Here is a 12,030-nt window from a genome sequence, read left to right on the forward strand (position 1 = left end):
CTCGGTGGAACTGCACTCCTAGGAGGTCATCGCCATTTGCCAAAGCGATCCTCTTGGACACACTCCTCATGTCGCACTGTCAACGCGTTTCAGGCCAACGCCCGTCTAGCTGGATGGACAGATTGTGGAGACAAAAGGCAAGCGTGAGATACCAGAATGTCCATTATTTATTTCATTTAATCAAATACGCTCAGGTGAGTGACAAAATAGCATTCTAGCACCGGTAGGCCAAGTGAAACCCATGTGGGTCGCTGCTGATTAAAACCTTAAAATAGAGTTTCTCAAAGAGGCACACGATGTCCTGGAGGCTCGCTCATGCTGTTTGAAAGAGCCTCCTGCTTCGCACTTTAGCTGCTCCAGTGTGCAGCGGTGGACCCTCTCGGGTGCGCTGTGTATATATATATGTATATATACACATATATATATTCACTTAAAAAACCATAGGTTTCACACATGTTATAGGTAGGTGGATATTTCACTCGTAATAGTTAGTTCTAATAACTATAACTCGCGCGCCCGCAATCCTCTGCTCAGGACGTCACATATTACATCACTCATGACATGGTCAGTGGCATCACTCTTGACATCACTGATGACATCATCCTTGTGATAGAGTGGCGGTCGCGCGAGTTATAGTTATCTGAACTAACTATAACTTTGGAATTTCATTGGTTTTTTACGAGTGAAATATCCACCTAACTATAACATGTGTGAAACCTATGGTTTTTTAAGTGAATTTGCAAGGTTTTTTAAATGCTAATTCCTAACTATAACGTGTGTGAAACCTATGGTTTTTTCAGTGAATTTGTACGGTTTTTTAAATGCTAAGTTATGTATGTATTATTATTTTTTTTATATATATTTTTTTTAATAAACTACGTATTAAAAAATGTCTTTCTTTTTTTTTATGGTTTTTCACCGTGCGCGCACAGTGCGCGCACCCCCGCTATTTAAAAAAATAAAATGTAAATGTTTTTTTCTGCCTTCGGGGTCCTTCAGGGACCCCCTGACAAAGGCTAGGGGGTCAGGAACTCTCTACCCTGCCCCGTTTTCACGTTCGCCACCTTCCTTTTCCACTCTCGCACTGAAAACAAACAAAATGGCAGCCGACACTTCCTGATTTCGACCGATTCGAACGTTGACTGACATGTAACAACCAATCAGAATTACGCTTGCGCATGTTAGGGTGCGCGCACGGTGCGCGCACGGTGCACGGCTATAGATATGTATGTGCTTTTAACTGCAATTTTCTCAGGGACTACTGAACAGATTGACTCCATATATGCAAAAGGCACATCCCTGACCTGAGGATTACCTCTCTGCCAAATTTCAAGTAATTCTATTCAGCCGTTCGGGCTGTACCTTCGACTAAAGGTCCTATGGGAAAATGCATGGGAAAAACGCGTTTTGGGACCCCCCTTTTTTCTCGGCCCCCGCTTGACGAATCCCCCCGTTACTTTCAGGGTAGGAGCTGAGCGGAGCGCCCCATTAGTTTTGAAAATTTCGCGAAGATTCGTCAACCGGCGCCAAAGTTATTCAAAATAGAATTTTGAGATTTCCTATGGAAATACGGTCCTAACTATAACTATATACTGGTGACCGCCAGTAGATAATATATCTCACCAACTCACGTCACGACTTTGAAAGAAACGAGTGCGGACCATAGTGCAATCTTCTTTCTTTATTTTGCTGAAGGGTTATTCTGCCATTACGCGTTCCAACCGACTAGCGGCCTTGATCACATGACAACGTTACTAAAATCAGTCCGTCTTTTTAAAGTTCTGAGTATTCACAATGTGATACGTAGACATAGAAAAAATATATATACAATGCATTTACTGGTTAATTGTCACCAAGTATTCCATCATTGTATAAATACACATCGTTACTTTTTTTTGTATCATTTTCTTCATTTTTATATTCTCTTATTTCCAAGTTCTGTTACGTATTTTTGTACAATTTCATGATTAACGTATCAAATGAAGATTCATTTGTTATTCATCACATTCATGTAATTTCATGCCAAAAACTAAAAAGCATATCTATGTGCAATAATGCGTGTAAGTGAAAAAAATCCTTCCCAGCCAGGGTATGTAAAGTACTTAATGCATAAAGTGCTAAATTGTGCAAAAGTGTGCAAAGTGGGAGCTGCTACAAATTCTAGCAATCAATGTCTAATTAAAAAGGGGATTTTCTCATCAGTCATTTGTGGACAAATTCCTCTTTCAAAAATGCATATTATTCCATGTAATTTTGGGAATTATTTCCCGATTATGACAAGTGTTTAAGGTGGCTACAGTGCATAATTATATATGTATACATAAATATGGGTAAAATACAAATAAATATAAACATATTAATATATAAATATGCATAAATAACTGTAAAAGCCATACATGTAAGATCATAATGAAAAAAATGCAATTCATATCCACACATAATTATACGCAAGGTGTTAAAATACATACCATATATCATGTAGCTAAAACCCCAAACTCATGAAAAACATATTATAAATTGAAAGCATGGATGCACTAAAAACTCATTCTATGAAGGGACTTATTCAAAGGCAATACTTACAATAAATTACCATAAAACATTCACGAAAAAATCCTCCAAAAATATCCTTTTAAAAAACCCTATGTAATTTACAAATATGTATGTATGTCCTCTGTTGTTTTTAGACTTTCTAGTATCTTAGTATCAAGTTCCAATATATACCTAGTTTCCAATCTCCTCAGCTTCTCCTCCCGGTTACCTCCTCTTTTGTGGGCAAATACAGCATCAATTAAAAAATATTTAAAATACTTTAATTCACTGTTGAGCATTTCTTTAAAATGTCTTGCCACCGGGTAGGTAGGATCCATATTAACTATTGCTCTAGTGTGCTGCAGGATCCTTTTATGTGCCTGAAATTTGGTGCTGCCTACATACTGAAGGCCGCAACTGCACTCCAATATATAGACACCATAATCAGTTGTGAGATGTTTATTAATAGCGTGCATTTTTTCACTAAAAGCTGTATGGCATGTGCTCTTATTTATTCCATATTTGCAAGCCTTACACATGGCACATTTGAAAAACCCTTTTGTAGCGGTTAATCAGGAGCTTGTTTGTATATCCTCTTGGCTACTTTTTACTAATGCGTTTCCCATAGAGGCTGTTTTTCTGTAGGTGATTTAAGGAATTTTAGGTAACAGATGCCCTATTACAGGATCATGTAAGACTATCGGCCAATTTTGTTTTATTATGCCTCTTAGCTGTTTCTCCTGTTTGGTATACAATAGGATTAGTCTTACTGGTTCATCATGTGCATATTTTGAATTTGATCCACTGTACTAGTCTTACTAACTGTGTTGATGAGGAGATCGGATCTAGCTTTTGATCTTGGCTTTCTTATTGCGGCATCTATGGTTTGAGATGTATAAGCACGTGCCAAGAACCTGTCTCTACTTAGCTGTTCTTGCTTTGCCAACTCATCGTCATCGCTACAGATCCTTCTGATCCTCAACATCTCCCCATAAGGTATACTCTGTATGAGGTGTACGGGGTGTGAACTTGTAGCATGCAACACTGTATTGTCTGCAGTGGGTTTACAATACAAAGACGTTTTAATCAAATTATTTTGTATATATACCAGCACATCCAAAAATGTCACCTGTTCTGGGATAATAGTGGCTGTAAAATGCAAATTCATACTATTGACATTAAGTTGTGAAATTAAATCTATATCACTTTCCTCTGTTCCGTTCCAAATTAAAAACAAATCATCTATGAATCTCTACCAACATATAACTTTATCCGTTAGTGTGTGATCATATTGTTGTTTGAGGACCAGCGCCTCCCACCAGCCCATGTGTAAACAGGCATAGCTGGGAGAGAAGCTGGCCTCATTGCCACACCTTGTATCTGCTGGTAGACTTGATTTTTGAACATGAACAGATTATTTTCCAAACAAAATGTAAGCATATTGACCAACATTCGATTATGATGTGCAGAATTTAGAAGGCGTCTATTGAGGAAGTGCAATCAATAAATAACCTGGTTGCCAATGCACTCTCTGAATTTTATTCAGAAAGTCACCAGTGTCCTGTACATACGATTGTAAACTTTTCACATGATCCTGAAGAAAAAAGTATAAATATCTGGACATGTTCTCTAAAAGACCCTCGCATGCTGCTATGATCGGTCGGCTGAGTTGTTTGTGCATGTTCTTATGAATTTTTGGGATGAAGTAAATTGTAGGTGTCAAAGGATATTCTTTCTTTAAATATTTAATCTCATCCTTGCTAAGAAGACCCATGCTTTCCATGCCAGAAGTTTCGAAAATAGACCATCTTGTATGCCTTTCATTTTTTGCAATGAACTTTTCCTGTAACACTTGGCAACGTTGAATTGCAAGAGTGCTTCCTCCATATATTTCGCAAGCGGCCATAGAACAATATTGCCACCCTTATCCGAGTTTCTAATGACTATTTGATTTTCCTTTTGCAACTTGTCAATTAGTTGCTGATATTTCATTTCATGGTTAGTATATTCTTTCTTTGCCTTTTGTACTTTAGATTGTAATTTAGATTACATTTTTTCACCTCTGCCACCACATGTTCATTAAAGATATCCAGCAAGTCCTGAGGCATGTTTGGGGTACATTTTGATTTCATTTTAAAAGTTGTGTTAGGTTTAGCTGATGTTTCATAAAGGTTAACGTTTGGAGCTAGGGTTGTGCATTGAAGTTCATTTGAATCACCTAGATTGAATTGGATTGTATTTTGACTCTGTAGACTCACAAGGTCTCTGAGTAAGGGTAAATCTTCTACAGTTAGATTTGGTTCATTTTCCAACAATGTTGGATTTGCTAGGATATTGCTGTCCTTGTTTGCAGTATTTAAGAGAAAATCAAATTTCTTTAATTTCAGTTTTCTTATAAACTTGTGTACATCTGTTCTTGTCTGCGTATAATCAAAATTACTCTCTGGGCAGTAAGACAAACCTAAAACAAGTAATTGTTGTTCCGCTGCCGTCAAATCAAGTGCGCCAGATTTATTATCGTGCTAGCGCTACTGATGGTCTTTGAATTTGATGCAGTTCCTTTTACTTCCGTTTCCAATATCCTCGACCGCGTGCTGGCTTCTTGTTTGCACCGTTTTCTGCAGGCTTTCCTTCGTTCCTGTCTTTTTTTGTTACATCGCTTTTTGCTGGCCTGCTGTTCCTTGGACGGAGAGTCTCTCTCCTGCTTTGACGTAAAAAATCCACTTCTTCACTTAAGGAAAGCTTGATTACTTTTCTACTGGACCCAGGTGCATTGGTGTCACTTTCTGACTCACAATCCAATGCTGAGCTTAAATCAGATGCTGACGCTGATGCTATGTTGGTATAACGCTGATTAATGTTTTTATGCTGCTCTGCTTGTTTGTTGATCCTTGCTTTCCTTAGTGTGTCAAATTTACTTGAGAACGTGAAGATTTGACCATTGTCATAGTCCTCCTTGTCTCTCCTGAATTTATAAGTTTTTCTAGATTTTATCTTAGCTTCTTCCTTCCTTAATCTAATCATCATTTCTTCGCGCAACTTTTCAGTGTGCTGGCTTTCACCCAAGGCTTTAATATCATCGTTGAATGCATCTATTTTTGTTTGCAATTCCTGCCTGTCGATATCTGCATACTTAACTAGTATCTGAACTAGTTTACGCGACGACTCCAAATTGCATTCAGCCCACTCAGCCATCACATGTGGGTTTGGTGCTTCACAGTTTGGGGCTAACATGATCCATAATCCCCTTTGGATCCTTCCAACATCCAATTATCTCTGAAGGGACTTGAACTCCCACCGCTTGGATTGATCCAGCTTCATTGCCTTTTCCAAATTACGGAATATATTCTTAATGCTCACTGTTGAGCCTCCACTTGAGCCTGCTGCCCCCTTGCTTTGATCCGATTGGGCTGTTGGAGAGTCGGAGAACATCTCCTCTGCAGCTGTTTTCCTATCTCGTAACGAGTCTCGTTACCTCTTCAGTGTAAATATAAATACTTTTGTTCACAGAGACCGTGCGGCCAAATAATAACTCCGCTCCAGTCCCCGTGGGCACACCTCCCTACCTGACAAATATCACAAAGTCCTTTAACGCCTATTTTGCTTGCGTGGATTTGGCGTTGCAACTCTCAGCACTCGGCTCTCCGTACGCCTTGAGCTCGCATCGGTCCCAATGCATGCAGCCGACAATCCACATAGGTTTAGGCTTGATCCATAGCGTCAGGGGGCTTCCATGATTTCCGTGACCCAGAACACTGCTACACCTTCTGGTTTTTCTCAGCGATGACAGCTATGCCCGAAGACGCTGAAGTCCAATCTCTGTGCTCGCCCGAAGGTTCGACTTGTCAGACACGGAGCCTGCTTGTAGGGATGGGATCCGCATATACCAGAGGAAGTCAATCCGGTCCAAATATCACTAACTCTCGTCACGACTTTGAAAGGAATGAGTGCTGACCACAGATAAGTGCAATCTTCTTTCTTTATTTTGCTGAAGGGTTATGCTGCCATTACGCGTTACAGCCAACTACCGGCCTTGATCACATGACAACGTTACTAATATCCATCTTTTTAAAGTGCTGAGTATTCACCATGTGATGCATAGACATAGAAAAAAAATATATATATATATCAGTGCATTTACTGGTTAATTGTCACCATACATATATATATATATATATACCCACAACAACCCCTACTCCTCACAAGAAGAGGGCACACACATGAGGGCTGCAAGATAAAGGCTGCATGGGTTAAACTGAGAAATACTTTATATGAATGATTACTATCTATATTTTTTCTTGAAGTCACCACATCCAATAGCACAACCAGTATTTTGAAGGACGAGCGATTTTAGCTAGATATGATGACCATAATGTGATCATCCTAACTAATTGGCTACTTGCCAATAGCATTGATTAGCATTGATTTCTATCAAATGTATATCTATTAAGGAAATTAATCTTTGCCAGTAGGAATCCGGATGTCGTCAGTGGCTGCAATGAGTGTTTTTTCGGTGCTGTATTTTTTCTGAATCCTGACTTGGTGTTTTTCAGTAGGTGATGTCGTTTGAGGTGGATTTTGAGTTGCTTATTGATGGCCTTTTCTATCAGTTTGGCTGGTTAGGGGAACAGGGAAATAGGACGAAATGTGCTCTGTTTGCTCAGGTCTGAGGATGGCTTTTTGAGAAGGGCGTTGACCACTGCATGCTTCCATTTTCCAGGGATATTTGTGGATGTGGTGGAGGTGTTGATAATGTGGGTGAGAACAGTGCTGATGGGTGATGCTCTATGGTTGTAGACGTGATGGGAGCATGGGTCTGTTGGGGCTTCTGAGTGAATGATCTGCATGATCTTCACAGTATCTTCTTTGGTAGGAGTTTTGCATTTGGTCAGGTGGCTGTCTAAGTTGGGGATGGGTAGTTTTCTGATGAAATCACTGGCGTCTGGTTGATGTGCAAAGTTGCTGTATATGTTTATGATTTTACAATGGAAAAAGTTTGATAGGTTGATACAGAGTTCTTGGGAAGGGGTGATGCTGTTGATGGAGATGGAGGGTGTGGTGAAGTCCTTGACAATTGAGAAGATTTTCTTGCAGCTGTTGGAGCTCCCTTCGATGCGTTTAGCTAGTGCTTATTTCTTGGTTTCTCTCAGTTGCCGGTGGTAGTAGCTGAGGGCAGGCTTGTAGATGGTTCTGTTGGTGGTTTTGTGGCTGACTCCCTTTTATTTTTAAGTTTTTGCAATGACGTTTGGAGTCTCAAAGTTGTTTTGAGGATCATCTGGCCTGCTTGTTGGTTCTTCTTTGCTTATTGGATTTGATGGGCGCAGGGGCATCTGCACAGTTCTTTTTTTCTTTAAACTCTTTTCATTCAACATTTACATCATTATGCCTCAATACATGACAGCGTATATATTTGTTCCTTAAGTTCCATAACATATAGAGCTCTAAAAGAACAGCAACTTAGAAGCTACTTGACAGTTTTCATTTAGAATGTCTTATTTCCAAGTTCTAGTAAAGTCTTGCCTTGGTCATCATATATATTTACATTCCACACTGCGGCCTCAAGTTCACCTGTAGGATTTCCATGGTCCACACACTTTTCCCCACTGCGGGCATCCTCTCCTTTTATATATTACTTGCTCCTCATTCTGAGACCAGTCTAGGTCAATCTTCCACTTTTGTATCGTTGGGGGGTCTGATTTCCCCCATGACCTGAATACATTTCTTTTTGCCACCCCCAGAGCGACCTGAAAGTGAAGAAACCTTGGCCGAGGGTAGTCTCGTGAGATATTTAGTAATAATTCTCTTGGGTTCAATCAGACTGTGTGAGATATGACTTGTGTCATTATAGTAGTGATTTGGTGCGAGACGTTCTGGATGATCGGGCAGTCCCATTGTATATGGTAGATCTGCACAGTTCTTGATCCAGTTGTTAAATTATTTTATGTCCTCGTTGATGTTGTCTGTGCGGTTAGGTTAATCGTGCTGAGGGCATTGAGCCAGTCTGATCTAAAATTTAGCCCCAACTACTTCTTGGTAGGGTGATTCTGATGCATTGACTTATGGTGTGTTGATTCGTAAGTGGGTGATGGAGTGGTTGCTCCATGTGAGTGGTGATACGGAGTTGTACTTGATGCTGTCACTGCTGGTAAAAACAGGGCGTCTAGTGTTTATCCTTCATTATGTGTTGGTGTGTGACGAGCTGGGTTAGTCCATTATTGTTCAGGCTATTGAAGAGTGCTGAGGAGCAGGGTTAGGTCCTGCCTTCTAAGTGAAAGTTGAGGTTCCTGAGGAGTATGAAGGATTTGGAGTCAATTAGAAGAAGGAGTGATAAAGTCTGTGATGAGGCTGGTGAAGGTATCTGCCGTCCGGGTGGTCGGTAGGCAAAGGTTACGTTCAGAGTGAAGTTTTCTGGAGATTTGCAGCTTTGAGTTCAGATGATCCATAAATTGAATGGCCCTCTCTGTGCACATTGAGCACTTGATGGAATGCTTGTAGATGACTGTGAATCCTCCTCCTGGCTTGTGAAGCCAGCCCTGTTGTGCAATCTTGTAGCCCTCTGGGATTGCAGTGGCAATGTCAGGTGCTGATGTGGAGCTGTGCCAGGTGTGTGATGAGGGGTTGCGTCCCTTTAAAGGCATGAATTTGTTATGTACTAAAACACTGAGTTTGTACGCTTTCTTTTCTTCTTCAGTGGTGTGGTTGAGAGCCATTTCCCCTGCTTGACAGGGTAATAGGTTTGTGGCTTGTTGATGTGGACTTGTCACCTGTGTATATGTCAGGTGTTTAATATTTCTGGAATTTTTAGAACTTGGGCACTGGCATTGAAAAAGGATCTGCCAACGGTTAGGTTGCAGTCATTGTAACTGAAGTTCATTCAAAACACAAATACATTGTGATGCAGGGCAGTGAATTAAATGCATGGTCCTTTACCCATGTGCAGTGCTATATGGAAAAGACCCAAAAGCATTAAGAAATCATGTAAGTGAAATACCCGATTTTTCTTTTACCACGTGTCGATGGGACAGCTCTACATTTTATAAAATAGACAGCAAAGATTCTTCTTATTTATCAACTAATATGCCTAGATAGTACCACTTAATATTTCAGCTATAATTAAAATCACTTAAACAGCCCTTATTCATTGTCTCTGAACTGCAATTTAAACAGGCAATATTTATGAAGTATTAAGCAGTTGAACCGTTGCTGTTTTATGTGCCTTATTACTAATAAGTGAATATGGACTTCGAATGTTGAGCACTGTTGTTAATGAAAGATGTCCACTTTTAATTTTGCATGCCTGCATGCTCTGACTATGGAAAGGTCGGAATCTTTAGAAAGCTGCCAAACTGATGGCAAAAGAAAAAGAAGAATATCATGGCAGTTAGATCAAGTGGATGAATACGAGGCGTGGAGATGCGAAAAGAAATTGCAAATGAAAGATATGAAAATGAAAAGCCATTCAGTTGCTGATGATTTGAGGTAAAGGTTAGCTCCCATGTTATTTCGTCACTAGTCTCCCTTTCTTCTCAGCGCTAGTAGTGTGTGACCCTTTTGCCGTTATGCAATAGACCAGGCTTCCTGCTCAGTAGGATAGTTTTAGTATGCATGTCTAGTAGAGATAGAACTGGTGGCTGGATTCCATGATATGTTTATGAGAGAACCAGTCCTTCACCTAATTCCTTTGTATCTTGAGCTTTTTTATCTGCTTTTGTTTTTTGGGATGGGAGATGGAAGAAATTCAAAGCTCTATTTAAATATTAACTTTCCTGTAGTTGCAGAATAGACAAACAGAATTAAAACAACTCAAGTTGCTGAATTGTTTTCACTTCATAAACGGCTTTTGTGATACTATTTGCTTGTGAATACTATACTGTTATATGCTATGCACAGATTAGTGCTGTTCAAGTGTACGCCAATATTAATTTCCTTATCGCCTGGTGCAGACCTGAACAAATCTTTTTTTTTATAAATCTTTTTATTTTAAAGATTGTAAACAACATTGTGATGACAACAAGTAACTTAGGGTCTGATTATGATGCCGGGCCGAAGTAACCAATGTGGAAGCAGGACCAACCGACTAGGAGTCGGAGGTCCGCTGGCCGCATTACGATGCGAATGCCATCACGACGGTCACATTCTGTATCTTTTGTATTGCGGAGTGTGCTGTGAGCTGAAGCACACGCCGCAATACAAAAAAAACCACAACTCTGACATATCCCTTCCCTATGTGGCAGGCACCATGCGGTGCCTGCCACATAGTGCAAGGATATGTAGTCCTGGGCCCATGGCAGAGGGCCACGGAGTAAGGGGGGCCAGCTAGGAGCCCCCCAAAGTCATTTTCAACCAGCCTTTTCATGGCAGGTTTACCGCTGTGAAACAGCCGCCGGAAAAGGACTTTGTAATCCCTATGGTGCTGCCTGAGCAGGCCCCGCCACCATTGTAGGGATTACAGACCATGTGGCGAGCTCCTTGAGCCCATCAGATGCGTGGCGGTCGGTCTCTCCACCTGCCCTATATCTGTCCGCCATCCTAATGCACCGGACGGTCCTGCAGGGTCCCATGGCGGAGGAGTTGCCACCGATGGCCTGACGGTGGCAGTCCCACCGCCATCGTAATGAGGCCCTTAGTACATACCACTGAGACACAGTACAACACTGACCAATTGCGACGTGCTTTCAGACTCTCATTATATCCCGTCCTTCCTGACAATTTAGCATGTTTTAGCCACTTGGTACATGTTCTTTTAATACAGCTCGGTCAATAGGTGCATATAACATCCCCCTATATTCATTCCATTTTCCACAAATTTTGGTCCATTTATTTGGGCAGCCTCTGCTTTTGCATAACACTTTTTCTGCCTGCATACACCAATCTATGTCTATTTCCCACTCCTTCAGGGTGGAGTGGACGCATCCCTCCACATCTTGGCTATGTTCTGCTTGGCCAACCTAAAGCCCTCTGTCACCCAGAGATGATCCTTACTGTTCAGGTCTGTTTCATCCCAAATATTTAACAGACACCGACATTGACATTGCACCCCGTACACATTCATAAGGCAGGCCGTCACCGCCCCCCAACTATTCTGGAGTGCCGGGCAGCCCCATATCATATGGATAAATGTGCCCTCCCGGCCACAGTCTCTGGGGCACTGCATCGACTCAGCCCTGCCCATTTCAACCATTGTTGTACATGCATAGTAGACCCTGTGTAAAAGTTTTTGTTGTATGAGTTGAAATCATGAAGGCACAGCTGGGGATGCAATTACCTCCTGCCATTCATCTTCCAAACTCCCCACATCACCCAACTAGTTTTCTCGGAGTTGAGTCAAGAGTTCCCGGAAGTTACATAACAGTTTACGGTGAGTTAGAGAGATCGCTTTTCTCGCCATATAATCATCTGGCAGCCTGTCTTCCAGTGGGGAGGACTCGAAGCTCCTCATCCTTTGGCAGTGCCTTGTGTCAGGCTTGACTAATATGTAGATAGTGATACGCCACCGTGTGT

At 41.1% G+C, this 12,030-nt stretch overlaps 1 protein-coding gene across 6 annotated transcripts in view; it reads left to right on the forward strand.

The window, feature by feature from the left end:
- The window catches only part of RIMS1 (regulating synaptic membrane exocytosis 1), a 1,904,179-nt gene that overhangs the window by 1,645,764 nt on the left and 246,385 nt on the right, over positions 1–12,030 (forward strand). Inside the window, exon 1 of one of the 6 annotated variants that reach the window (XM_085610940.1) lies at positions 9,895–10,008. The exons of the other annotated variants lie outside the window; for them this stretch is intronic. Within the exon in view, the coding sequence (XP_085467066.1) occupies positions 9,962–10,008 (47 nt within the window). The 5' untranslated portion in view covers positions 9,895–9,961. Of the gene's footprint in view, positions 1–9,894; positions 10,009–12,030 lie in introns of those variants that run through there. 6 annotated transcript variants of the gene reach the window in all.

Source organism: Triturus cristatus, chromosome 6, assembly GCF_964204655.1.
Source record: "Triturus cristatus chromosome 6, aTriCri1.1, whole genome shotgun sequence".
NCBI lineage: Eukaryota > Metazoa > Chordata > Amphibia > Caudata > Salamandridae > Triturus > Triturus cristatus.